At 56.0% G+C, this 27,612-nt stretch overlaps 2 protein-coding genes across 12 annotated transcripts in view; one reads left to right on the top strand and one right to left on the bottom strand.

Moving 5' to 3' along the window:
* Nucleotides 1–2,850: 2,850 nt before the first annotated feature.
* Nucleotides 2,851–9,305, top strand: MSTO1 (misato mitochondrial distribution and morphology regulator 1). Of its 4 annotated transcripts, XM_045454390.1 has the most exons (14): nt 2,851–3,033; nt 3,122–3,257; nt 3,562–3,631; nt 3,749–3,824; nt 4,064–4,118; nt 4,200–4,338; nt 4,507–4,624; nt 4,697–4,831; nt 4,920–5,072; nt 5,295–5,426; nt 5,498–5,682; nt 5,907–6,011; nt 6,085–6,197; nt 6,448–9,305. In XM_045454390.1, the coding sequence occupies exons 1-14, from the start codon at nt 2,950–2,952 to the stop codon at nt 6,660–6,662; spliced, it is 1,716 nt and encodes a 571-aa protein (XP_045310346.1). In that variant the 5' UTR covers nt 2,851–2,949; the 3' UTR covers nt 6,663–9,305. The 4 variants fall into 4 exon arrangements, with proteins under 4 accessions (XP_045310346.1, XP_045310344.1, XP_045310345.1 ...); XM_045454388.1 differs by having other exon boundaries at nt 2,898–3,033; nt 4,200–4,624; XM_045454389.1 differs by having other exon boundaries at nt 2,898–3,033; nt 4,507–4,831.
* The window catches only part of GON4L (gon-4 like), a 76,029-nt gene continuing 54,685 nt past the window's right edge, over nt 6,269–27,612 (bottom strand). For 5 of the 8 annotated variants that reach the window (XM_045454372.1, XM_045454368.1, XM_045454371.1 and 2 more), the window contains 18 exons: nt 27,348–27,546; nt 26,759–26,845; nt 25,880–26,051; nt 24,337–24,481; nt 22,825–22,975; nt 18,208–18,324; nt 16,192–17,850; nt 15,428–15,683; nt 14,681–14,865; nt 13,725–13,922; nt 12,032–12,175; nt 11,394–11,537; nt 11,172–11,291; nt 10,014–10,127; nt 8,852–9,050; nt 7,789–8,404; nt 7,591–7,693; nt 6,269–7,210 (listed from right to left, as the gene is read on the bottom strand). In XM_045454372.1, coding sequence (XP_045310328.1) covers nt 7,061–7,210; nt 7,591–7,693; nt 7,789–8,404; nt 8,852–9,050; nt 10,014–10,127; nt 11,172–11,291; nt 11,394–11,537; nt 12,032–12,175; nt 13,725–13,922; nt 14,681–14,865; nt 15,428–15,683; nt 16,192–17,850; nt 18,208–18,324; nt 22,825–22,975; nt 24,337–24,481; nt 25,880–26,051; nt 26,759–26,845; nt 27,348–27,546 — 4,759 coding nt within the window. In that variant the 3' untranslated portion in view covers nt 6,269–7,060. Of the gene's footprint in view, nt 7,211–7,590; nt 7,694–7,788; nt 8,405–8,544; nt 8,664–8,851; nt 9,051–10,013; nt 10,128–11,171; nt 11,292–11,393; nt 11,538–12,031; nt 12,176–13,724; nt 13,923–14,680; nt 14,866–15,427; nt 15,684–16,191; nt 17,851–18,207; nt 18,325–22,824; nt 22,976–24,336; nt 24,482–25,879; nt 26,052–26,758; nt 26,846–27,347; nt 27,547–27,612 lie in introns of those variants that run through there. The other 3 variants (XM_045454369.1, XM_045454370.1, XM_045454373.1) reach the window with 3 other exon arrangements.

Consider the following 27,612-nt stretch of genomic DNA (forward strand, 5'->3'; position numbering starts at 1 on the left):
GAGGATCTAAACTGGAAAGACGGTCTGTGTTCACAGGTTGGAAAACTCAATGGGGTTAAGATGTTAATTCTCCCCAGACTGGCCGATAAGTGCAATCAGTATTAAAATTTCAGCAGGCTCTTTTGCAAAAATTGGCAACTGACCCCAAAGTTCATACAGAAAAAAAATAAAACCTGGAGTAGTCAAAATGATTTTTTAAATAAGCAAACTGGGCAGACTTACTCTTCCTTTTTTCAAAACATCATCGAAAGCTACGGCAACAAGACAGCGCGGTCCCGGTACAACCAGAGTCCAGACAGAAATCTCATGTTTACGGTCAACTGATTTTCAACAAAGATGTGAAGGCGATATATTGAGGAAAATCCCCAAAAGATTGTGCTGGGATAGCTGGTTATGGACAAGCCAAATCACGGATTTGGACCACAGATTTACACACACACTCAAAATGTATCATGGGGCTAAGTGTAAGAAGTAAACTATAAAACACTGAAAAGTGGGCGCCTGAATGGCTCAGTCGGTTAGGTGTCCGACTTTGGCTCAGGTTCACCGTTCATGAGTTCAAGCCCCACATCAGGCTCTGTGCTGACGGCTTGGAGCCTGCAGCCTGCTTCAGATTCCGTGTCTCCCTCTCTCTCTGCTCTTCCCCCACTTGCACTGTCCCTCTCTCTCTCTCTGCTCCTCCCCTGCTCATACTCTGTCTCTCAAAAAAAAGTAAAACATTAAAAAAATTTTTAATTCTAAATAAAAGAGAACAAAAGCTTCATGACCTCACGTTGGACAACAATTTCTTATATATAACACCAAAGATACGGTCCATAGAAGAATACTTGATAAACTAGACTTCATGAAAATTTAAAATTTTCATTCCAGAAAAGATCCCATTGATTAAATTAAAAAAGAGGGGCGCCTGGGTGGCTCAGTTGGTTAAGCGTCTGACTTCTGTTCAGGTCATGATCTCACGGTCCGTGAGTTCGAGCCCCCGCGTTGGGCTATTTATTTACTTGCGTCACCATTTGAAAGGAAATTGCAGACAAGTCTTTTATCACATTTCTCCTAAGAATAGGATATTCTCCTATATAATCAAAATTCCATTACCACACCAGAGAAACCCATCATCAATATAATGTTCAATAATACTTTTTTAAATTTCTCCAGTCATCCCAACACCTTCATGGCTACTCGCCCCCCCCCCCCACCCCCCGTTGCCAATTCGGATTCCAATCAATGTTCACAAATTACATTAACAATGAAATATCTCTTAAGTGTCCTGTTACCTTCAGTAGACCCTCTGGGGTTTTGTTGGTGTTGTTATTTGACATTTTTGAAGACATCTGGCCAGTTGTACAGACTGTCCAACATTCTGGACTCGTTTAATTGTTCCTGCAGATACAGGTTAAAGGCTTCCGCGAGCACAGTGGGTGGGTGACGTGTTCTACTGGCCACACATCACATCACTTCGGTTGGTTCCGTTACTGGTGATGCTAAATTTGATCACTTGGTTAATTTTGACATCCCGTCATCGTAAAAATACGCTCTCGCAATGTGATCAACAGCGTAAGTTCAGCTGTGGCATGTTTCTTTGAAATCCTGAAACCTTCCCGATGACCAACAAATTACCACCCACTGATGATCTTCGTCTAAGTTCTTACATTGATACCTGCAATCTAAATCGAAATTCTATCCTTCCATCTACATTTACTAGCTGCTGTTCTGTCACCCCTAACACTCTCCCCTTTTTTTTTTTTTTTTTTTTTTTAAATCTCCTTGGGGACACTTTGAAACTACGGTGTTTAAATACCCCGTGAAATTGGAACAGACCAACAGAACAGGATCGAGAGCCCGGAACATAACATAAAAAGCATTAATATTTGAAAAGGTCCATGAATGTGACTATGTTTTAAAAAGCAAAGCAAACACAAACTCTATTCTTCTAAAAACTTCCTTTAAGGCAGTGAAAAAGCAGAGTGGTAGTAAATACTTTCAACACACACAACTGACAAACGGCTTGTATCCCGAATCAAGTGCTGACTCCCACAGATCACTAAGACGATCCAAAAGAAAGACGGGCAAGAAAGTTGAACACGCACGTCACATAAATGGATCTCCACCTGGCCGATAAACGTACGAAAAAGTGCTCTCGGCCTCGTTAGCAGTTAAAACCCGTGATGAGGACTACAATCTTTAAAGGTAACGGTGCATCAACTGAAAACTCGCCCGCACCGGTGGTGGAGGGTCACACCGGTAAAGAGTTTGAGAAGACAGGTTTGTGCTATTTACCAAGCTCGAGGACGGCCTCGACTCCGACCCAACGCGTCCACTCCAGGTGCGCGCCCCGCGGAAGCGCGTGCAGGTACAGCGGCACAGGGGGGTCTCGGCGCACGCCCACCAGCCGCCAGCTGGGGCGACCTCGGCCCGCCGTCAGGGCACCCCTCGGCCGCGGCGCGCCCGCACAACGGGGCCACGAGAGGAGCTGCAAGTACGCGCAAGGTTGGGGGAGAGTTTCTCAGACGACATCGAACAAAAGGCAGACGCAAAACACTGCCAAGGGCGCCTCATTCACGGGACGTGACAGACAGGCAGTCAGGCCAGCCCGCACTATGGGAGGCGACGCCGACGCAGCGACCGCAGCCTCCTCCGCTCTGCAGCCGGCGGGACCCACGCGAGACGCCAGGCCCCGCCCACAGCGCGCCACGAGACGCCCGGCCCCCGCGCCGGCCACTTCCGGCCGCGCCGGGCCCCGCCCCCCAGCGAGAGCTGGGCCGGCGCCGACCTGGCCCGAGTGGAGGCGGGGCTTCCGAAGCCCGACGAATCGCTCGCCCTACGGGAAAGGACGTACGTGGGGACCAGTACTGCGCGGGGGCGGAGACCCCGCCCACAAGCCGACGATCCAATCGGCCCCGAGCGGCGAGTGGGCCGCCGCGCCTGCGCGACCCAGCGGAGCCGGGCGGCATGGCGGGCGGAGCCCGGGAGGTGCTCACGCTGCAGTTGGGCCACTTCGCGGGCTTCGTGGGAGCGCACTGGTGGAACCAGCAGGTGAGGCCTGCGGGCGCTGCCGCCGCGGGGCCGCTCGGGGTCTCCAGCCGCCTCCGCTGAGGCCAGGCCTTCCCCTGTGCACCCCCAGGATGCTGCGCTGTGCGCCCCGACCGGTGCCAAGGAACCGCCGGGAGAGCTGTGTCCCGACGTCCTATACCGGACCGGCCGGACGCCCCACGGCCAGGAGACGTACACGCCTAGACTCATCCTCATGGATCTCAAGGGTGAGGCGGCGGCCGGGGTCGGCCAGCGCGCAGGAGCCCCCGGGCGTACGGACCGGAGACAAGCAGCCGCAGGGACCCGGTGGACTGTGGCACTCTTGTGGGACCCCGCGGTGCTCCCTTGCTACGGCCGCACAGCTCACGCCCAGGCTGGGGATGGAGGAGAATCTGGATTCTCCCAGACGAGGGTTTTACCGGGCTCAAGTGTGTGCACGAAAGCTCGGTGGCAGCAGGCTGGCAGGAAGATTAGCCGGAGGCGGGGAGGAGCGAGGCCTCGACCCGACGCTGCCTGTTCTTTTTTGTACAGGTAGCCTGAGCTCCCTAAAACAAGAAGGTGGACTCTACAGGGACAGAGAGCTGGATGCAGCAATAGCATGGTACTGGTGACGTTCGCAGTGGGAATGTGCACAGGAAGCTGGACAGCTGCGAGGAACCGTCACTGAAATCCTTCTCCGTTTTGTTCCCCCCCCCTCTCCCCCCCCCCCCCCCCCCAGGCAGGGAAAGCTTACCACACACAGGGAGGAACTCTATCCCCAAATCCCTGGCCTCCAGGACCTTCTGAGTGCAGAGGTGAGGGCCTCTACTGCTAGAGCTAGAGTGGCCTCCACTGAGGCAGAGAAAAAGGATTTTGATCATTTTAAATACCTTGGGATGGCATTTTGGGAAGCAGCACTTTTTTCCCTACAGAATGTGACTGTTGGGTGAAGGCAGGCTGTAGACTTGGTCAGAATCCAAGAGAATCAGTCGACTTTTGCCTGTAGACTGCCTGGAACTAAATGCGGATTTCTCTCTGCCCCCCCCCCCCGCAGGGAGTGTTGAGTAGTGATGGGATCTGGAGGGTCAAGTCCATTCCCAATGGCAAAGGTGAGACTTCACCAGGTACTACAGGGCAGGGAACCGGGCAGAACAGCAACAGGAAGAACACTTATTTTCGTTTTTCTTCAGGTCCCCCACCGCTGACCGCTGCTGCAGCCCCCAAACCCTTCACCCCCACAGAGGACAGCATCAGAGTCTGGTCGGATTTCCTCCGGGTCCATCTACACCCCCGGAGCATCTGTATGATTCAGAAGTACAACCACGATGGGTACGTGGGCCCCAAAGGGTGTGAACCGAGAAACGGGATCCCCACCGATGTTGATGAGGCTCCTGAGGCCACCTTCCCCGCCGTCCCTGCAAACAGGATCTTGCGGGGCTGGGGGGGGTGGGGAGGGTCGGGGCTCCTGCAAGTCCTGGTTGTGGCCACGTCCGGCAGGGAAGCAGGTCGCCTAGAGGCTTTCGGCCAAGGCGAGAGCATCCTGAAGGAGCCCCGGTGCCTGGAAGACGTGGAGGACAGGCTGCACTTCTACGTGGAGGAGTGTGATCACCTGCAGGTAGCCGTGTGGCCAGGCGGGGGCCGGGCAGGACCTCGGCCTGTCCCGTCTTCCATCACCGTCTCCTTCCAGGGCTTCCAGATCCTGTGTGACCTGCACAACGGCTTCTCTGGGCTGGGTGCCAAGGCCGCCGAGTTGCTACGAGACGAGTACTCAGGGCGGGGAATAATAACCTGGGGCCTGCTCCCTGGGCCCTACAGTCGTGGGGTGAGGACACCTTGGGGAAAAGTCCTGGGGCATGGAGCGAGACCACCCAGGGAGAAAACTGCGTAACAGTCGCTCTCCCTTCCCCCAGGACCCCCTGAAAAACATCTATCGTCTGCTGAACACAGCGTTGGGCCTGGTGCACATGTCCGCCCACAGCTCTCTGGTCTGCCCCTTATCCTTGGGCGGGGGCCTGGGGCTGCGACCGGAGCCACCCGTCACCTTCCCCCACCTGCACTATGACGTAAGGCTCGAGGTTCCCGTTGGGACTGCAGCCCCCACCCTGGCCTTTCTCTGCCACCAGCCCTGTTCTCGAACCCTCCGCTTGTACTCACCCGTGACACCGCCCCTTTGGAGCACACTGTCCTTTGTCAAAGCGCCTAGACGTCTCTGCCATTAGGGTTCTGCCTTCACACTCTGCTTTCCAGACCCTGAAGGCTAAGTGCCCTTCTTGGTATCTTCACAGCCCGCCCTGCCTTTCCACTGTGGCGCGATCCTGGCCACAGCCCTGGACACCGTCACTGCTCCATACCGCCTCCGTTCCTCGCCAGTCTTCATGGCTCACCTGGCAGACATGCTGAACTTCTCTGGGAAGAAGGTACGGCGCGCTGCACAGGCGCCGGTCGCAGTGGAGAGAAAGCCGCTACTTGATCTCTCCCTTCTCTTTAGGTGGCGACCGCAGCGGCCACCATCCCCTTCCCCTTGGCCCCAGGCCAGTCCCTTCCCGACGCTCTGGTGCAGCTGGGAGGGGCTGCCGCGTGGACCCCCCTGTCTGCATGTGGGAGCCCTTCTGGAACGTGCTGCTTCGCCCAGTCCGTGGTGCTGAGGGGTCTGGACAGAGCGTGCCACACCAGGTGAGGGGGCAGGTTCAGGGAGCCTGTCGGACTTCGGACTCCCATCCTGGTCTTGCGCACACCTCTGGACATCCTGATGGCATCGCCCCACTCTTCCTTCTTCTGCCCCTCCCCCCCCTCAAGAAAAGACCCTCTGCGTCCTGCTTCCGCTGATGGCCTACAAACAGGAAAATCCCTAGTTCCTGGTCCACAGATTAATGGTGGTTTTGGCTCTGTTCCGGCAGCCAGCTGGCCCCGGGGACCCCTCTGCCCTCGCCGCTGCACGCGTGCGCCACTGGGGAAGACGTCCTGGCCCAGTATTTACAACAGCAGCAGCCCACAGTCAGGAGGTCAGTGCGATGCCCACTCCCCGCGCCCAGACCTCCTTCAACTTCTCGCTCAACCTCTGCTCTCGCTCCACAGCTCTGCCCACTTGCTGCTGGCTCCCTGCATGGTGGCTCCCCCGTACCCCCAGCTCTTCTCCCCAGGCCTCAGCCAGCACGGTTTGGTTGTGGATGGTCCCCCATCTGGGGCAGGTACGTGGGCAGTGAGGGTATGGGAGAGGTTTTACTGTATCCCTTCCTAGATGAAGGTTCTTAACAAAGCCCACAGTTAAACATCCCTTTATTCACTTGGTGGCCCCTGAGGGACGTGGCCTTCCTCTGGAGCACTGGTTTACCGAGGGGACGGCACACAATCCAGTGAGTTCACTCTCCCATCCAGTCTGCGCGGCAGAGCCCAGGGTAGAAAAGCCATTTTCAGGCCTCCTTTTGTGTCCCTCCACAGCCGTGGAGAGCATCCCAGTGCTTGGGGCCCTCTGCTCCTCCTCGTCCTTGAACCGGACCCTGGGAGACCTGGCTAGAGAGCTCACCAAGCTCGATGTGCGGCGCTGGGCCAGCTTCCTGGCCGCCGGCGTGGAGCAGGGGGACCTGGACGAGGCCCTGCAGGAGCTGCGCAGCCTGGCCCAGTGCTACCGGAGTGGGGGTGGCCTCGTGGACTAAGGCTTCCCAAGAACAGGAAACAGCTGGTTTACAATAAAAACTGCTGGGTATAGGAGCTCAATGTTCTGGGACTGGCTACACCAACACAAGCACTTCATACGTCTAGAACCACTGTGGTGGGATCACAGAACAATAAATATGTGCCATCAGACCCGGGCGGGGAGGGGGGCGGGGGGAGAGGGGAGGTAGAAAGGGAGCCAAGCCCACTCCCTCGATGCTGTTCACGAGTACGTTCAGAAAGACCCAGAAGGACTCGTAAGCTAGCAGAGCCATCCGCCCCCAGTCGGCCTCAGCCCCCGCGCCTCCGGCCCTACAGCCTGAGCTCCGGGGGTGGGGTGCCAGCCAAGCACAAGCACCGCCGGCCAGGGCCAGCAGATGACACCGCCACGCGCCCAGGGTCACGCGTCCAGCTCCTCCTCCGACAGGAGGTCCCCGCGGTCAGACAGCTGGTCCGTGTTGCTGGTGCTGGTCGCGTCCTCCTCCTCCTCAGAGCTGGCCTCACAGGCCGTGTGGAAGAGCCGCATGAGTTCCCGGAAACGGTGGGAAACCTAAGGCCAGAGAGGAAGGTTCTGACGTTGACCAAGCAGTACGTGCCGATCGAGCAATCGGTCTGTTCCCCACAGTGAGATCGGGAGGGCTGTGTCCTCCCCACACGAGAGGGGACTCCGGTCAAGAGGCTTATCGGCATCTGGCCCCAAATCATACAGCTCCCGAACACGACCTGGAACGTCTGTGGGCTCCTGACGGTCCGCCGCCCTCTCTCGAACCAAAACCAGACTCCCTGACAAGTCGGGCCCCTCCTTGGGGCCCACCTGTACAGTCGCGCTTGGTGTCCTGTCTCTTGCTTGGCCAACCCAGCCTCTCCTCGCCAGTCCGTGTGCTTGGATCCCCCGGGGCCCGAAGCTCTGGCAGGGCTTTCGCCACTTACCTCGGTCGGGGTCTTGTTTCCTAGCTGCTGGGAGATGACACTGAAAGTCTGTGGCTGTGCCCCCCGCTCCTGGCACATGGTGAGAATCACGCGGTCAGCTTCCCTGGAACCCACATACCACGATTAACTCCAGATTAGCAAAATGGACACGTGCACTCATTTCCCGGATACGCACGCAGCGGCCCCCCCTCCACCTACCTGGTCCACAGCACCACCTTCTCCCCAGTGGAGCTGACCTTGCTGTTGTTGGCACAAACAGTAGCTTCTGTGGTCTTCGGCTGCTGCTCTCCCACGGGAGCCTTGCCCTGCACTCCACAGTCCTTAACCAAATCTCCCCTAGGGGCTTTGGAAGAAGTCTCTGAGGTGTCCGTTCCCAACGACTCGTGGACGGGGGACATCCTGTGTGCGGTCTTCACCCCAGCTCTGCTCGACAGCAACCAGCTCCCCGGACTGTCTGAGACCTCAGACAACCGTCTCCTCCCTAAGTCTCTGGTCCTTGAGGAAACGGGACTCAGAAAGGAAGCAGGGTTCTCCTCGGTTCCAGGCCATTTCTCAGTTTCCGAAGCATTCCAGGCGGGCACGGAAGCCTCTGGCTCACCCACTGCCTCCTGGTCCTCCCCCTCATTCCGAAGTCTAGGGGACGCCTCAGGGCAGGGCAGGACCTCACGCTCAGCCTGGTTTCTCCTAACCACGCAGAGCACAACTCCAGGGCTGGAGGAAAGCTGAGGAGTCTCGGGTGAACAGGGCGGTGGGCCTCCCAGGACGAGCTGCTCTGTCAGGGTCACTTCCTGCGTGCTCCCCACTGCTGATCCTGCTTAGGAGGAAAATAAGGACCTAAGAGGATGGATGGGGTCAAGGTGCCCCTGGGACGCCCAGTTACCACAGGGCCACACAGGTGGGCTACTGTGATGGAGCCCCAATCTCAAAGAGTGCGGTGGGGCTGGCTGAAGTCACTTAAATGAAGATAAAAGCCCGACTGTCAAGGCCCAGAATGGCAGTCTTCAGGACGCAGATGACCAGGGTCCGCAGGGCAGGGAAGGGAATGCAGTCACACTGCCTCGCACTCCCAATTCCTCGAGAGGACAGAGGCCACAGCAGAGCAAGTTAAGGCCGGACAGAAGGATCTCCTATTACTTGTTAGTAAAAAAGGGGGTTCTCCGTCCAAGAAGGACTTGCTCGTCCTGGCTCGGAGACGTTCTTGGTTGAAGCACGTAAGGACATGGAAAAGGGGGGAAAGAGGCGGGGCTGGCAGAACACTCACCTGGAACAGGCAGAGCTCCCTTGCCGGGCGGGCCCTGGGCAGCCTCAACGCTTTCCCGCTCGTCTGGGACTTCCTCCTCCAGCAGGTCCTTGCCCTGCCCGGCCTCCTTAGCACCAGGCACGGGGCTGGCCTCGCGGTGGGGGCTGCCGCCCGCCGACTCATGGGGCTCCTTGCTCTTGTAGGATCTGCCGTCACAGACCTGCAGGAACAGCCTCCTTGGTCAGGGGTCTCCTGACTGCCTTTTTCTCTGGTGACCAAGCCCTGCCCCCACGTCCGGCAAGTACACCTGCTCCACCAACTTTAAACGACCCAGAAGGCGTCTGGTTCTACCCGCCGTTCTCCGAGCAAGGACTGTATCTTTGCTGCCAACCAACCCTACTCTAGAGACCCGGCATTACTTCGAGGGTCTGTTTTCTTGACACAAGTGTATCTCATTAAAAACAAGCAAGCAAGCAAGCTAAGAAATACTCGAAGCAGTTCATTGTTATCCAATTCCAAAAGCTTTACCCACAGGACTTTTTTTTAAGGTATATTTATTTTTGAGAGAGAGGAGAGTGCGTGCACGTGAGCACGCAGGAGAGGGACAGAGAGGAGACAGAGGGTCTGAAGCAGGTTCCAGGCTCTGCAGTGACAACAGAGAGCCCGATGCAGGGCTCGAACTCACAAACCATGAGACTGTGACCTGAGCTGAAGTCAGACACTTAACCGACTGAGCCACCCAGGTGCCCCATCCACAGGATTGTCTTTAAAAAGCAAATCCAGGGGCGCCTGGATGGCGCAGTCGGTTAAGCGTCCGACTTCAGCCAGGTCACGATCTCGCGGTCCGTGAGTTCGAGCCCCGCGTCGGGCTCTGGGCTGATGGCTCAGAGCCTGGAGCCTGTTTCCGATTCTGTGTCTCCCTCTCTCTCTGCCCCTCCCCCGTTCATGCTCTGTCTCTCTCTGTCCCAAAAATAAATAAATGTTGGGAAAAAAAACAAAAAAAAACAAATCCATGCACATGTGTAAAAGATTCTATTTTGACTCAAATAGCGCGTGCACCGCCTATCGCGTGGGTGCCGTCCTTGCAGGAGCTCAAGGCGGTACCCCGTGCGGGAGGAGACCTCACCCCGAACGGGGAGGCAGTGCGGACGCCCGCCCCTCGGTGCGGCCCGGCCCGGCTCACCCTGCTGCTGCAGCGGCTACACCCTCTTCTCTTGCTTTTCTTCAGCTTGGGATCGGGGCCTCCTTCGTGGCAGGAGCAGGCACAGTCCCGGGCGCCATCCGGCCACTCGGCCTCCTAGGAGATACCGGGCTTGGTTAGCCGCCCGGCACGTCCGGGACCGAGAGAAAGCGGTCATAAGGCCTCAGAACAGGTCGCCCCAGCACCCACACCGGCCTCCTCTTTCATGAGCCCCCAACTCTCCAACCGGCCCAGGAACTTTCAATCCCAGCCTGTTCTAAATCCCCGAAACAACCCTTAAATGACCCAAAGATGGACCTCTCCCAGTTGCCCAGATGTTTCAAGAAATACGTAAGTCACATACAATCTGAGGCAAAGTCCCGGGAAAGGCCGTCACAAGGTGTGACCGGACTCGACCACCTTCGCTCCTGCCTCCCCGTGCCTTGAGCTCTGCCCCCTCCCAGCCCCATTGAGGGGGGCTTTCTTTGTGCTTTTGGAGGCCCCCACACGACACTCTGTGTTCAGTAATCTCGGATGCAAGTTATCCCAACCGACAACAAGGAAACTGAAACCGAGAGAGGTGAAGTAAGCTGCCCAAGGTCATCCAGCTAAGAAGCCGTTTTCCGCAAGGGAGAGTAAAAGACATTCAGGAAAACAGACTCCTTGGAGAGCAGCAGAGGGCAGGGAGTCTGTGCAGACCTATTCGCACCCCAGCACAGCCACTCACGGACACGAGGCCCTGGCGACGGCCTCGCCATGAATGTCCGTTTCTGCCTCTATGAAATGAAATGAGAACAGTCTCTTGGGGGGACTGCCATGGGGCTCACCGAGAGAATGACCAGGTACGTGCCTCTAGGAGCCACGTGCACTTTGTCACCAGTACTGCTAAAGTGGGGGCTCGCTTCTGTATCTTCATACCAACAGAAAGGAAGAAGACAAGACCCAAGAGAAATAGCTCCGAGCAAGAGAGAACCGGGGGGAAACCTCCTCCTAATGGGGCAGCCGGTGGGGTGCTCTCCAGCATCCGCACTCCTCCCGCCGGGGGCTCCACGGCCTGACCTCGGGCTCCTGCAGCACGCATGGCACACTTGGCCAGAGAAATGCTCACGAAACTCAAGGCCTGATTCACGACCGACAGATCACGCCCAACAACCCGGATACCTTATCGGGATTTTGGACCCCGATCTCTTTTCTTCTTTTGCTTTTTGAGGCCGTGGGCATCTTGGGAGGCTCCTCCTCCTCTTCCACATCAGGCAGGGCCACTTCTTCAAAGCCGTCAAACTGGGGGACGAGTGGGTGCTGCTCAACGCAGACCCTGGGCAGGCACCCCGCGCTCCCACGGCCATCCCGCTTCCTAAAGCCCCGCAGCCCCTGGCCCCGCACCTCGTACTCCTTCTCCTCTGTCCAGTTGATCTCTTCAAAGTCGCCCAGCCGGCTGGCCGCTGGGCGCAGGTGATCAAAGAAGACGGAGAACTCATCTTGCAGGTGGTCGTGGCCCTTGAGGAGCTGCCACATCTGTGTCTTGAGCTGAGAGGGTGTCAAGGGACAGACACGTCCCCCAGGCTTCTCCAGGTGGCCATCCCACACCAGACCCACATACTCCCAAGGCCCACTTCCCTGGTGCCCTGAGGGACACACAGAAGCCTCTCTTTGAAGGCTAAGGGTTCTTCACTGCCCCCTCCCTGCTCGCGAGCCTGCGCTGGAAGGGTGCTAACAGTACGTGCGACCCCCAATGACGACACTAACGATACGTGTGACCCCCAGCTCAGGCAGCATCACCTGCTCCCTGCACCTCCCTCCCAGGGCACTGAGGGCACCTTGAGGCAGTCAGGCTCAGGTTTCAAGGGACAAGCCCCCCCCCCCCCCCATTCCAGGACCTTAGGCTTTAGAAAAGCCTACGAAGTCCTCCCCTTGTATGCCCCTCCGGACGTCCACAGTCCCGGCGGCCAGAACACGGCCTGGTCAGGGGACGGTGGGAGGTGCAGGTGCGCAGGGGGAGGAAGCAGGACGGGCAAGGGTACCTCACTGATCTCCTGGGGCAGGCAGTCCGCGCAGCTCTGCAGGACCTTGATGATCTTCTGGTGGTGCGAGGGGTTCTCTGCAAAGCAGATCTCCAGCTGCCGGAGAAACTTGCGGCTCTTCTCAAAAGCCTGCTGCTCCTCAAACTACCACAGGGGAAAGAAGGCGAGAGAGTCCCCTGCGCGGCTGAGCAAGACCAGAGTGCTCTGAGCAGAAGAGAGGAAATGCGGGCCGGGGACTGAGGTTGATGGGGCTCCTTTACAACCGAGAGACGGACTTTAAGACCTGGAGTCCGGGGCGCCCGGGTGGCTCCATGGGTTGAGCGTCTGACTTCAGCTCATGATCTCATGGTTGGTGAGTTCGAGCCCCATATCGGGCTGTGATGACAGCATGGAACCTGCTTCGGATCCTGTATTACCCCTCCCCGCCCCACCCCCCACCGCCGCCACCTCTCTCTGCCCCTCCCCTGCTCATTGTCTCTCAAAAATAAACATTAAAAAAAAAAAAAAGAATATGCTAAAAGAGCCAGGCGTCCACCCGAGGGTTGCACTGTCAGCCAGCCCACGACGCCAGGGACGTGAACAGGCCCAAGAGAAGCGCACGTCGGGGTGCTGGGGTTTCACGGACTGTGAAGTCACACACTCAAGGTCCTGTGGCACCACACGGTTTACAAAGCTCTGCACACGAGTGCTCGTCTAAGCCTCATAACCACATGGAAAGAGCGGATGGCAGGGTGTGCGATCACCCCGTTCCCGGGGCACCCGGGTGGCTGTCGGTTGAGCAGCCGACTTCAGCCCGGGTCATGATCTCACGGTTCATGAGCTCGAGCCCCACATAGGGCTGGCTCTCTGCTGTCGACACAGAGCCTGCCTTGGATCCTCTCTCCCTCTCTCTGCCCCTCCCCCACTGGTTCTCTGTCTCTCCCTCTCTCAAAAGAATAGACTTAAAAAACAAAAATCACGCCACTCCCATGTGACTGCCTCAAGACCATCAGAACCATCTCGTTGCACCACTCATTCCGTTGTCTCTCAACCATGACAAGACATCCAGAACTACCGAGATATTCCCTCATGGTTACACATTTCTCTCCAAAACTTCAAATGTCACCTTACGTGCCGGCCATCCCACACCACCGTGCACGTGATACAACTGGAGTCCCCTGCCCCATTCCACCGACAGCCCTCACTCCTCCCTCCCGACATGTTCTTCTGTGAGGCCTTGTCACCAGGAAGCGCTATGCACATTTACTATTTCTGTCGGCTTTCTGGTCCTCAAACCTACTTACTATATACATTTCACCGTTTATCACCTGACTCTCCCAGGAGAGTGGAAGCTCCACGCGGGCAAGGACGTCACCCTTTTGTAATGGCTGTACTCCGAGCACCTAGAGCTCTGCCCAACATGTACTAGGCACTCAGTTAAGTGTTTGTTGAACGAACGCCCGTTTTACAACAGTGAGGCGCAGAGGGCACATGATTTACCTGAGGCCCGTGAGGGCAAGCAAAGGTACGACCCCACATGGCACACATAAAGAAACAGGGAGACGAGGGGCCGGGAAGATCACCTCTTGAAAAGAAGAGGGCTCTGTGGGCCATGCCAGGGTCATCTGACCAGGGGCCGTCGGGGGACGGGCACAGTGTCCGTGAACCTCGCCCGGCCCCACTGTCACCGGACCCAGCAACCCCATCCACTTACTAATCCACAGGCCAGAGCCTGCTCGGGCAACAGGAAAGCAGCAAAGTCCTTGAGCAGCTGAGGCCAGTCCTGGAGCAGGATCTGCAGGCTTCTGTAGAGATCCACAGCGGTCTGCCGCTGAGGACTTGACTCGAACTCATAGATAACCTGAAGGAAGTCCTCGTACTTGCCAGGGGCGTGCCGCAGGGCTTCTCGCACCTGCGCAGGAGACGTGCCACCATCAGTGCTCTGCCCGCGGGCCCCAACACGAAACAGCAGCACGGACGGAGGAGCAGGGGCCCCGCTAGAGAGCTCCGAGACCCGCCCTGCACAGGCCGCTCCTGACAGATCCCCAGATCTGTTCGTGGCGGACACCGCGCCGAGCGAGGCACAGCTCTCTTCCGGTGGCGGGCGTCCACAAACCACAGCCCTGCCCACAAGACCAGCAAGTTTCTCTAGCTCACAGTCCTACCCTGTCCTGGACTTCAGCTCCCCGCTGAAATAGAGAAGGAGCGCCCTGTGCACAGCATCAACTGAGGGTAAATAATACAGGAGTCAGGAAGGTGAGGCAGGACTATCACTGCGAGCACACCCCCTTGCTGGGGGGGCTGGGGGGGCTGGGGGGGCGGGGGGGCGGGACCAAGAGAATGAGACTGTGGCACAAGACAGGAACAGGCTGGCTCATGTTTCTGGAGACCAAGGTGCTTCCCTGAGGTCCACCCTCGGGCCGATGCACAATAGGTCTTTCTTCTCAAGCTGAGAGCCCGGGAAAGGCCCTTATTAGCCAACCCGTGAAGTCCCCCTCACGATGATGGTGGGATCACCTTTCCCAGCTTTCTGAACAACAGAGGGGTGATGCTCAGGGACTACGACAAGCCATGTGTCACTGAGCCCTGTGCCTCGCGGCCCCTCACACAGATCCCTGGAAGAAGCAGCCGAGCTCGGAGGGACGGTAACAGGAAGCGGCATCTGCCTACCCTGGTCAGGTAAGCCTGGGCGAAGGCCAAGTCCTTCTGCTCCCTGAGTGGGTCCCGCTCCAGGATGTCCTCATCGTACAGCAGCAGGAGCTTGGAGGTGTCCTTGCTGGCCCGGGCCCGGCCTCCCCGCCGGCCGCGAGCCCGCTGGCTGCTCCGGCCCTTCCCGGCAGCCCTGCCACCCTCTCCTGGAGAAGACACCAAGCCCACGGTTGCTCCGACCCCACCGCGCCACCCTTCCGCCCCGGCTCCTCAGGAGACCCCACCCCCTGCTCCGGGTCTGGGAGGGCCTCGGGAGAAGAGCTGGTGGGAAAGTGGCGGGAAGGCAAGACTGGCAGGTGAGCCCTGTGCGGGCTGCACAGCCGTGCTCTCTGGGACGCTCAGGGCACCTCCGCTACTGTGCACTGAGAAAGGGAGTCCTGAGAGCGAGCACAGTCCTACGCTGGGCTCTCGGAGGACTACGTGTTGCTGAGGAACGGCAGTGTCTTCTGAAATAAACGTAGCTCTCAGCCTCACACGTGACAGATGGATTGAGCGCCACCGAAAACCCGGGATGAACCCGGTAACAAATCTAGCAGCTGGTACAAACCAGCACAGGCACCGACCGGGCAAACGTGTCTGGGGAGGGCGGAGGGCAGGGGAGGTCCAGAGGATTTCCTTGGAAAACTCACACCTGGTTTCTAGACTGTTCTGCACGCCCAGTAGAAAGGAGGCCAGCTGGGCCCCGCACACGCCCGCACGCACACTCACCTGGCGGGGCGCTGCCGGCCTCCGTCTCCGGAGCTGTCCTGGGTGAGGCAAAGGTGGCCGGCGGCTTCTCAGCAGGGTCTCCGGCGGCCTCGTCTGTCATCTCATCCTCCTTCTGCAGGCTTTCCATCCCTTCTGCCTCTTCCTCCTCCTCCTCCTCGGGCTCAGAGTTCTCTTCCTGGGAGTTCTCCTCCTCGGACTCGCCCTCCTGGCCCGCGCGCCTCTCAGAAGCCAGCCAGGTCAGCTTCTCCATCGTCTCCTGCGACCCCCCCGAGAGCATCCCCAGGGCTGGCATCGGCTCGCCAGGAGCCACCGGCACCCCCCCCCCCAGCACAGACACCGGAGCACGGTCGCCTGGGCACAGCCTCCGGGGTCCAACGTGGAGTCGGCACCCAGGGAGAGCTACGCTTGCAGCCTGGTGGCAAGGGACAGTGGGAAGAAGATGCGTTTTGAAAGGCCGCCCTCTACCCTGAATACGGCTCTCCTTTGCCAGGGTCCACGCTCAGGACCTACACACGTAGGCGTTCAAACCGTGCACAGGTGATTTGATGTAACAGTTAAGAGACCCTGTGCCAAGCGAAACTCATAAGTACAAGTTCACCCTTTTCCTCCCCTCGCCTCCACCCCCACAGCGTGTCTTGCAACTTTTTCAAGAGTCAAACTGAAGGCAGGACTATCTAGAGGCAGCAAGCAAGCAGGTGACCTATCTGTAAATCAGGCAAATGGCTGAGACCACAGAACACATGAGAACATTCCCTGGCTCTCACCTGGAGCTCGGGGACAGACAGCACAGACTCCTCTGAGGCCGATGACATCTCGTCCTCCTCATCTTGGGTGAGGTCGTCAAAGTCCTCCTCCTCCTCCTCCTCCGGCCCGTCCTTTTCCGCCCCAGCTTCCGGCCCAGCCGGGGTCCCGGCCGCCTGGCGGTCAGCGCTAGCGAAGCCCTCAGACTTCCCGGGGGGGCTGCTGCGCGCCGCGTCGGGGTCGGCACAGGAGGAAGCGGTCCTTGGAGAGCCTTTGCTCACGGCTCCCAAGTGTCCCTCGTCCCGAGGCTCCCGAGAGGCTGAAGAGGTTCTCGCTGGCTGACTTCCCTCCTCCTCCTCCTGCTGTAAGACGGGCGGCCTCCTTGGCTCCTCCCCTGGGAAGCCAGTGTCCAATCCCACAGAACACCCTGCCCTGCTGTCCTCACAGGCGTCCTCCCCGGGGTCTTTGGGCTCCATCTTGACGACGTCCTCCAAGTCCCTGGGGGGTGTGCTCAGAGACTCTCGGGAGCCCAGGGGCGGCTCCAGACCTTGCCCCCCATCCTCTGCTTTCACAAGAGTCCAGCCACAGGCGCTGTTCTCCGACAGCTCTTCCTGGCACACACGGTCTGCTGCTGGTGGCCCTGGGCTGTGCTCCTCTTTGGGGAAGACAGGGGTACAGAGAGGAGACAGTTCCTGGGGTTCTAATTTGGGTTCTAGGCCTTGAAAGGCATTTTTCCCTTCAGCCAAAGGACAACTGATGTCCACACTCACTGGGGCCTTATCTTCAGGGGCGGGCGGGACAGGAAGACTCACAGAGTTGCCGGAGACAATCAGGGGTGGGAGAGAGGAGGCCACAAGGGGTTGACTCAGTGGGCAGGGGAAGGAAGTGGGGTTCACCAGGAGGGTGGTGATGGGAATGGCCTGTGGACTCTGGGCCACAGCCGCACTGACAGGCTGGATCACGTTGCAGCCACTGCCAAGGCTCACCACCTTGACCGTGGCAGCAGGCACAGTGAAGATAACAGGTACGGGGTGGATGAGGGAGGCTGGCTCCAGACACAGAGAAGCCTTGGCCCCCTTTCTCTTTGAGGCTCTCGGCCTCGCACACGGCTTTCGAAACTTAGATGGGGCAAGCGAGGGCAGCATCACCTTGGGCACAGGGGCAGAGGGGAGCGCAGTCTGGGGCTCAGACAGGGGGAAGCCGGTCCTGGCCTCAGGGGTCGTGGAAGGCAGTGCCGTCGGAGACTCAAAACTGTCCCCGCCAGGGGCCCCCGGCGGAGGGACACCTGGCACCGTCTGCACGACAGCAGCTGGCTGGATCACGTGAGGAATTCGGACCACCATTTTGCTTGGCGGGGCTTCTGGCGGAGTGGACCTCGCCGGCGTTTTCCCGGGGGTGGAGCCAGGCTGGAGAGAGGGGCTGGGTCTGATTAGGAGGGGCTTCAGGACTGACGGCCGCTTCTGTCTCCAGGCCTTCCTGGAAAAACAGTTGGCAACTGGCTTCAGTTTCAGGACCACACCCTTGGGCAACAGCAGTGGGTACGGAGTTTCGCTCCCCAGTTCCGAGCTGCCTGTCCCCAGGCCTGGCTCTGAGCTGACCTCCGCGGCTCCCGTCACACCTCCTACCCCTCTGGCGCCGTCAGCTCTGCGCCACAGCTCCTCCTGGATGGACGGCAGGCTGGCCTATTGAGAACAAGACATGTCAGACTCTGGCAAAAAGAACAGGGCTTCCTGGATTTGAGGGGCCTTTCCCGGACAGTCTCGAGAAATCTTTCTAAGGTTTCTCCTGCAGGACACAAAATTTCTACAAAGACTACATTCCAATCACAGCCTCTAGAAATGCATTTGACCCACCACTTATCGAAGGCTGTGGAGCCACCTGGGGGAAGGACAAGAAGCAGGAGAGGAAGGGTGCATGAGGAGGAGTGCCTGGGCCCCAGTCCTGCAACTCCAGCTCTGAAGGCATAAAGTGGCCCTTGACGTCTCTGGCAGGGTGTGGTGTCCCCCAGCCGCATGCACACTCGGGGAGCAAGGCTGCACCTTTAACCAGAATGGAAGCCGGTGCTCCTCCCTCTCTACAGGCGGCCTCCACTGATGCGGCTGGAGCTCTTCACAGCACTTCACCAGGATGGGCAGCTGTTTGGTCTTCTTATAAAACTGAGCAAGAAGGAATGATACATGAGTTACATTCTGTCCAGAAACACTGCCCTAGAGGAGTGTGCTCTAACATACACACACACATACACACACACACACACACACAGCACATGTTAAATGCTTCTACACCTCAAATGACACTAATCTCCTGTGTCATCAGACAGGGACAAGTTTAGGTCACAGAGAAAAGGAAGCAGATGGTCAGAGCGCTCATACTTAACACCTGCTCCTACTCAGCTGTCATGACAGTGCCTGAGCCCTCATCCGGGACACATGGACACTTCCTATTAAGGAAATAACGGTGCAAGGGACACCAGAAAGGAGGGAAAGAAGAAGAAAAGAGAGACGGAGACAGTTTTAAGAGTAAATTTACAGGGACAGTGAACTCACGGTGACAGTAAGCATCCATTCAAGCAACATCTGTGCTACAGGCTGAGGGTACAAATAAGAGAAGGCATTCCTGCCCCCAGGGGCTTACAGACTAGTAGGAGACAAAGAGGTCAACAATGACATCCTCTGTAAAAGAGTATAAAAATGCACAAAACAATTACACATATCTGACATTTGAACAATAAGGACATTTCTGGAGCACATGCAACTACAGATGAATCTTAAAGGCATAGAGTTTGCTGAGCAAAGTGGCGGGGCGGGGTGGGGAACGGGCAGAGCAGACTTCTGGTTCCAAACCTTGAATGCATGTAAGGAACCACAGAGACTGGTCTGGCTCCAACACAGGAACATGGAGAGACTTTCAGAGACAAGTCAGAGGTAAGACAGGGCGGGCCTTCCGTGCCACACCAGGCGGTCTGACTCGTGTCCAGAAAGGTTATCTGGAGGTGGTTACGGCAGCAACGTGAGGGACAGAATAAATGGAGCCAGAAACCGCGGGTAGAAACTAGCGTGTTCCTCACGGTGTCGCCAAGGCCAGCACTAAGCCAATGAGCAGCAGGGTAGGAAGCAGGTTAAGACAACAGAGGACTTGGTGACAGACCAGCAGGCAGAAGTGATCACGCTGCAGGGGTCAAGGAGAACTCGCAGCAACGTGGGCTGAGACAACAACCAGAAGGAGCAGATCATAGCAGGGGCGAGTGGTGTGGCGGGGGGAGGGGGGGTCTGCTGGTGGGGGAGGTTGGCGGCAACACCTGGAAGGTGCAAAGGGACACGGTTCAGACTGAGAAGTCAGCAAGGGGACCGAAAGAAGACTTCCTGGCAACAGCTGGTGACGCGACGCAGACACTTGGGAGAAAAGTCCAGACCGAAGACACAGACCCGAGGACTGTGAGGAGACAGACCGCGCCAACACGCACGAACGTGGAAGGGCCCACGTGCTGCAAGGCCCCTGTGGAACACGGACACTTGAGCAGGGCAGGCAGACTTGGGGAAGCAGCCGCAGTGAGAGCAAGAGGGGGTTGCAGAAGTGAGCAAGCTGCAGGGTCAGCAGGACAGCCACCCAGAGGAGAGCCAGAGAGCAGCCCCCAGATCGCTAACGGGAACACAGCCCCCGGATCGTTAGCAGGGAATGCACTGAGGTTTTGCAGGGAAGACGTCCACACTTGCAGCGGTTACACAGTAAAGGAGAAACTTACTGTTAAAACAGAGTAAACACATCCATTTAGCTTTGTTCTTTTTTTTTTTTTAAAATGTTGATTTATTTTTGAGAGAGAGGGACACAGAGCATGAGTGGAGGAGGGGCAGAGAGAGAGGGAGGCACAGAATCTTTAGCAGGCTCTAGGCTCTGAGCTCTGGGCTCTGAGGTGTCAGCACAGAGCCCGATCCAGGGCTGGAGCCCACAAGCTATGAGATCATGACCTGAGCCGAAGTCGGACGCTTAACCGACTGAGCCACCCAGGCACCCCAGCCTTGTTCCTTCTTAAAACCCCATGAAAACAGAAGGGAGCTGTGGTGAGGTGAAAGCCTATATGGAGAGCAGATGGAAGAAAAGGTAAAAGCAACACAGTCTTCAAAGCTAATGAGCAGACGGATGAGTAGAGACACAGGGAAAGGAAGAGCCAGATCCCACACGGAAAGAAGTTTTAAGGACCAGCTAGACAGATGTTGGAGAAAAACACAGAGAAGTGGGGGTAAAGCTGGAAGCAGAACCGGGTGACAAAGAGGACAGGTGCCGCCCAAATCCCACCCCATTTGGTGTAGCCAGACGGCGGCCTCCCCCCAGCCCAACAGCAGCGGCTGGACTGAGGCTGCCGGAGACAGGTCCAGCCTCCATCCTGTCCTGCTTCCCACGCACCCCCTGCCATCCACCATTAAAAACTACTCAATGAACAAAAAAAAGCTATCGGAAATTAAAAATATTACCAGGAAAAGCAAAGAGAAAGAAAAAGTCCCAAGAAAAAGAAAAAGCTGAAGTAACATGCCAGAAAGGCCAACAGAAGATCGAGTGTTGGAAAAAGAGAAGACAGCAGGAGACCACCGCGGGGAGGCCGGGCCCCTGACACGGACAGGCCAATGGTGGGGGCCCCGCAGTCCTCGCAGAGCTAATGACGGACCCATACGAGGCATTCATATTACCATGAAATTCCAAAACAATGGAGAAAAGGAAAAACCCTACATGCTGTAGGGGGACAGGAAGCGCAGGTGTCACACAGGTTCAAGAGGCAAAATGGCATCAAATCTCTAAAGAGGCGACTAGGAGAAAATGCAGCAAGGTCCTTCGAAGAGTCAGACGCTTAATCAGCTAAGCCACCCAGGCACCCCAGCCCTTAAACTTTCTAAGAACAATTATTTCCAACTTTGGGGCACCTGGTGGCTCAGTCGGTTAAGCGTCTGGCTCTTGATTTCGACTCAGGTCATGACCTCACGGTTTGTGAGATGAAGCCCCACGTCGGGCACTGCACTGGGTGTGGAGCCTGCTTGGGATTCTCTCCCTCTGCTCTTCCCTGCTCGTGCACTCGCACTCCCTCTCTCAAAATTAAATACATACATAAAAAAAACATGATTTCCAACCTCAAATTCCAGACTTACTAAAGGTGGCGAGTAGAAAAGGGATATATTTTTCAACGTGTTATTTTAAACAATTACAGACGCATAAAAAGTTGCAAAACTAGAAAGGTCTCACGTAGCTTTCCCCCAGGTTCTCCCAATGGCCAGACCTTATGTCACACGGTGACAACAGTTACACACACAAACCAAGTATACAGCACAGCAGCTAAACCAGGCACGGCCTCTGGTCCAATCCGCGGAGCGTGAATACCGTGAATACGGACAGTCTAAACGGAAACACCTGTTTCTCTAGCATTCTTCCCCAGATTGCTACGAGGCTGTGCTCCACTAAAACAGGGTGAATAAAGCAGACGAAACAGATGTGGGTTCGGGGACTAGGAGGATGCACACAGGTAAGAGGCACAAGGAAGCCCCAGGATGATGGGGAGGGGAAGCCCAAGAAGACACTGTGCGACAAGGCGAGAGAGCAGCCTGTCCAGAGGGAACAGCCTCAGAGGAGTCAGGGACGGAACATCCACACTGTGAACGCACTCAGAGGAGATCTGTAACACGAGGTAAACTCCAGTGCTGACCAGCTAGCACACACCCTTGAGAGCGAGCTCTACCCACTCCCCCAAACGCAACTACTACCCCACAAAACACTACATGCCCGCAGGAAAAGCCAAGCAACCAGGCTGGACCACACCGCTCAGCTGCGAGGAGCGTTCACAACGCGCTATCACGTTTTAACGTGAGCCCTGAACACGATCTAGCCAACTGTGGTCTCGTGGGAAAGCCAGACCACAGGAGATGCCACGTGGTGACAAGGGGCTGTGGCACGGGGAGGAGGGGAGGGCTGAGTCTCCGCCGCCCAGGTTGCGCTTTAGTTAAGCGACGCCTCAGGGCAAAACGTCAAGCGGTGGCAACGACCCGCAAGCCACCCGGACACGGACACGGAGGCAGACACGCCACCCCTCAAAACCGCAGCAGGAAACGGAGAGAGAAATACCAGTTTTCATGATCAGCCTCACAGAACTATCCGACTCTTCAAAGCTCTTATGTACCTTTTACGAAGTATGTACTTTTAACTTTGACAGAAAGAGCCAAGGACAAGGATACGGTGGAATGTCGTTCACCCTTTCAAGAAGGCTGGAGGCAAAGAAGACAGGCGGCTAGAGGGAAGCGTGAGGTCAAGAAATATTTTAAGGGGCGCCTGGGTGGCGCAGTCGGTTACGCGTCCGACTTCAGCCAGGTCACGATCTCGCGGTCCGTGAGTTCGAGCCCCGCGTCAGGCTCTGGGCTGATGGCTCAGAGCCTGGAGCCTGTTTCCGATTCTGTGTCTCCCTCTCTCTCTGCCCCTCCCCCGTTCATGCTCTGTCTCTCTCTGTCCCAAAAATAAATAAACGTTGAAAAAAAAAAAAAAAAAAAAAAAAAGAAATATTTTAAGAGTTGGGATGCTTTTATTTTTAGGAGAAATGCCCGTAAGAGGAGGACGAGGGACTTCGAGGGGAGGAAGGGCTGCCCGGGAGCCCCCAGCTGGGGCGGGAGGAGCCAGGCACTCACTTTGATGATGTTGTCGGGCGCGCGGTTCATGTTGAGGTTCTTGATCCGCACGGTCAGCTGGTGGGCGGTCTTGCAGGTGAGGAGGTACTTGCTCATCAGCAGCTTCGGAAACTTGGTCCCTTCAAAGTGCTTTAGCCCTAAAGCCAACAAACTGAGAGAGGGGCAGTGCTGACCGGCTGGGCAGTTCTCCCCAGAGAACTCCGCGGGGTACAACCCACCGTTCCCACACCTCATTCTTGCGCGAGCCGACACAGAGTGGCCGGCGTTTCCTGAGAGCTGGTAGGTTCTAAGACCTGCTCAGTTCAAAGGAAGGCAAAGGAAGGAGAATGGGGCTCAGGGAACAAATATGAGATGAACAACGGGCGCTGTGTGACGTTAAACTCAGCACCAACCGCCTCCCCACACGACCCACTCAACCACGGCACCTGTACGCCACAGGCCGCTACGGCAGTGGGCGGCACAAATCAAGAGCCGTGGAAGTGTTCATGACCTTCGTCAAATAACCTCATGCTTGGCAATTTACCCAAAGGGGTAAACTCAAAATACTTTCAAAAGCTCTATGCACACAGATCCTTGGGGAAGCCTCGCTACAACAGCAAAACAAGAGAGGAGAAAAAATAAAAGTGGCAAATAAAAGGACTATCGTAAGGCCATTAAATATCACTTTAAAAGACAACACACAGAAACAAAAGTAAAGACAATGTGACAGTACAGAAGAACAATTTCAAGGCATTAGGTAAAAACAAAACAAAACAAAATTATACTTAAATTGCCAATAAAGATTATATGGAAAATGCAAAAAGAAAAATCATTGGAGGCACCTGCTGGCTAGGTGGATCGAGCATGTGACTCTCGATCTCAGGGCTGTGAGTTCAAGCCCTACAGCAGGAGTAGAATTTACAAAAAAAAAAAAAAAAAAAAACAACCCACAAAGGAAAGAAGAAAAGAAAAATCATTGTCTTAGGGTGGTTAGAATAACAGATAAAAATTTTTTGCCATTGGGGCGCCTGGGTGGCTCCATCGGTTAAGCGTCCCACTTTAGTTCAAGTCATGATCTCCGGTTCATGAGTTCGAGCCCCGCATCGGCCTCTGTGCTGACAGCTTAGAGCCTGGAGCCTGCTTCGGATTCTGTGTCTCCCTCTCTCTCGGCCCCTCCCCTGCTCCTGTTCTGTCTCTCTCTCTCAAAAATAGACACTTTAAAAACATTTTTTTTTTTAATTTTTTTTCCTTCGAAAAATTTCTTCTACCAGTACTATGAGACTGGTTTTTACAATAACTCAAAAACAAAAGTTAAAAATGTTTCAAAACTGCACATTGTTCCCCAAAAAGAGCAGTCCCCCTGGCACTGCTGCTGCGGACACAGCACAGGAGTGGGCCCAGTGAGACCGCTTTGCTTCTGGCCTTGTGTGTCCATGTCTGATGACACAGGCCCTATCTCCCCTGAGCACAAGAGAAACCACTAGTTCCCCTCGGGTCACCCTGTGCATCTGTTCCCCCGCAGTAAACTCTTACTTGTCCTCGGCCTTCGTGAAGAAAATCTTATCCTGGGGATTCTTTGCCTTCAGAGAACACACTGGAAGTAGCTCTGGATACATGAACACCTTGCTCGTGGCCAGGATCCAAGCCACTTGCTTTGGCAAACAGGGAAATTCATCTGCTGTGAGAAAACAAAATCCTGTGGTAAATGAAATTCTAGAACAAAAGAGGGCTTCACAAAAGCTTCCGAATGCATTCTAGCATTTATCTAGAGCTGTCCCTCCCTAGGAAAGCCCGCCCTCCCGCCCTGCCTCGCCCAAGGTTTCAGCCATCGTCCTCGGCCTGACACAGGCCTGCCGGGAGTCCCCCGTGAGCTCCTGCCAGCTGGTCCTCTCACCCTTCCCGTGTGGGACCCCTAACCCCTAAGTAACAGGGACACTCACGACACTGATGACCGAGAACACCCGGCTCACTGTGGGCTCAAAGTCGTTACCTCCTCTCCCCCTTTAGATCCTTGGAAGATAAGTGACCTTCAACAATGCTTGCTTTCTTCCAGGGTAAGATATGAACTTCTTCAATCTCCCTCACTAACCTGGTATTCCAAATTTTATTTGATTTGATTCTTACTTAACTTTCATTAAGTCCTCCCAGAGTCCTCCTGGGGTTGGGAACAAAAGCCATAGGAGGAGTGAGACACCTCCGTCTCACTCAGTTCTGTCCTGCTGCCTCAGCCTCTCAACTCCAGGCCTGTTTGCCTCTCCAGAGAGAGGAAACACGACTGAATTCGTGGTTCTCCCTCCACAAATGTTTTTATCTCCCCAGAAGAAACCACGGGACCCCACAGGCGGCATTTATCACCACGGTGTGCAAGTTTTCATTACCAACACAGGGCTAGGAAACTAGTTTGAGATCCCTGTGTGTGACACAGTGTACTTACACTCAATTATATTCAACTTCACTGCAAAAGTCAGGGATTTAAAAAGAAAATCCGAAGACCAACACACCCGGAGCAAACCACAACTAATCTTCTAAACCAGGAAACAAATCAGAAGCAATCATCTCATTCAAGGGAACAGCACACATTTTCTCACAAACTACTCAGCAATGCAAGGTAGAAAGCAAGCCAGCACCACCTTCAGAATATCGAACGTGGCAAATGCTCAACACGTCGGATTTGTGCCTAATCCCCAAATCAACATTTCATTCAAAATGGAGACACCATTGCAACCATGAAGGAAAATAAAAGTTTCTTAATGAAAAAGAGAGTAAAACCCTAACCACAAACCAATTTAAGCACTTGACTTTCATCTTTGCCAGACCCCAGGCTGTCCTGACCTCGCGCGTGGTACCTCCCACCCTCACATCTCTCTGGGACACTTCTCAGCACAGAGCGCACATCTCTGCCCCCTGCACCGTCCTGTCCACCGCCCCGGCCCTCACGGAAGCCCAAGCACTGTCACGTCCTTCCAGAACTTAGGCAGTGGGTATAAACGTCCCGTCTGCTAGGACGCCAGGTATGGGATGAGACTCCCACTTGTCAAGGCAAGTAAAGGCAGAAGTGAACAGATCTGTCCCGTACCAGTCTTCTTGACAGTTTTCCGAGGACTCCAGTCGACGCTGACATGTGTGCTGAAGGCTTCCACGAGCTGCACTGCCCCCGGCAGGTTACAGGGCTGGAACAAGGTCTGAAACCTCGGGTTGAACTGATGGCGGAGAGCGACGGAGCTCTGAGCAAAGGTTCCCAGCTCTTTCTGGGAAGACAGGGCACAAAGGAGACCTCAGTCCCAGACGACTAACACTAGCGGAGCCCCTGTCAGCCTCTGAGGGGAGACCTGCCCTCCAGCTAGAGGGTAAACACAGGTAGAAATCAATCACTATAATTACTCCACCCAGAGCACTCTGTGGCTGAGCCCTCGGATATCCGGGGGGGCGCCGACACTCGTTCCACCGCTCAGCCCGCAGGATGCTCGGTCTGGCTCCCCAGCTAGAACTAAGGTTCTCAAGAGTGAGAACAATTACTTTTTAAAACTTTTTCTTTTGGTTTCTCTGAATAACACCTAGACAATTCAAAATTAAAACCCTTTCCTCCAAAATGCTTAAAAATGTCAGAACCGAAATTAATCCTATACACGTAGCCATTGAGCCAGATGAACGGACGATGAATTCAGTAAAAAGAAGTATGGAAAACCTAAGAAGTCAGGGTAAGTCTACAGATGAGGAAGAAAACCCGACAAAAAAGTCACAGAACAGTCCTAAGAAAACCGGATGGCTCTCTGGTCTTTCTGGGGGTCAGGGCCTCATGCTCTCTTGGCAAACGCAGGAAGCCACAGGAGTAGCTGCCAACGTGTGCAGGACACAAGAATGAACGCAGACGGTGGCGGGTGAGCATCTCTGCGAAGCGACCTCCCAGGCTAACCGACCCCCAAGTCTGTAGAGGGAAGGACACGTGGAGCCTTACGAGAAATATCCTGGTGGTGCTGGCCTCCGAAGTGAGGTTGGGGTTGGAGGAAGCGAGAAGGTGAATCTGCGTCAAGAGCTGCACGTGCTGAGGAGGGAAAGGAAACGACACAGCGACACGTTACGAGGTTGTCACTCCAGGGACCCGGAAGGCTCTCCCAAGATGTCTGCCACTCGACCACATGCTCTGCTTTCTGAAGAGACGAGGAGAATGGCACCTTCTCGTGGTGTGAGTCTCTCAGAGATGTTCCTCCAGCAAAATGACAGAGCCAGAGGAATCTTAGCCTCAGACCAGAGGGACTGAAATTAGGACGAAGAAAAAACTCCTCCGGCAAGTGAGGCTGTTCAGTTCAGAACGGATTAGGAGAGACGGAAACCTGTGATCCTAATGTCAAGGGCGGCCACGTGCACGAGTGCTCTTGCCTGAGCCCTACGGGTACAAACACGGTGCCTTCCGAGGGCCTAAGCGATGAGAAGGCCGCGGCCCTCTGATTCCAAGGCACATCCAGCCACCTGCTCCGGATATTCAGACCACCGCTTCAGTGGCGGGCCGCGGACGACCCGGCGCCGGCCTCGCCGAGGGGTCTTACCTGCTGCATCTGCTGCTGAAGCCGCCGCCTCTGCGCCGGGTCGAGAGTCAGCGTCTGGTGGACCTTCTCGTTCTGGGGCTTCGCCCTCTCGACCTCCTGCTGCTGTCTGCCCGAAGACTTCTTCACCTTCAGCTGTTCAAGCTGCTCCTTCACTGTGCGGTGCTGCTCATTTAGCAAGTTGGCCAGTGGTTCCTCAAACCTATCCCCGACAGGGAGGTGACCGCACGTGAACATTCCCTAGGTCCCCAGCACGTCCAAGTCCCCC

The sequence above is a fragment of the Leopardus geoffroyi genome, chromosome C3 (assembly GCF_018350155.1).
Source record: "Leopardus geoffroyi isolate Oge1 chromosome C3, O.geoffroyi_Oge1_pat1.0, whole genome shotgun sequence".
NCBI classification, from domain to species: Eukaryota; Metazoa; Chordata; class Mammalia; order Carnivora; family Felidae; genus Leopardus; species Leopardus geoffroyi.

What these genes read in the sequence shown, in the direction of transcription:
- MSTO1 (XM_045454388.1), top strand. Translation starts at nt 2,950, where the DNA reads ATGGCGGGCGGAGCCCGGGAGGTGCTCACGCTGCAGTTGGGCCACTTC. An exon ending in AGGACCTTCTGAGTGCAGAG is followed by an intron (nt 3,825 to 4,063) that starts GTGAGGGCCTCT and finishes CCCCCCCCGCAG; the next exon opens with GGAGTGTTGAGTAGTGATGG. An exon ending in GACAGAGCGTGCCACACCAG is followed by an intron (nt 5,683 to 5,906) that starts GTGAGGGGGCAG and finishes CTGTTCCGGCAG; the next exon opens with CCAGCTGGCCCCGGGGACCC.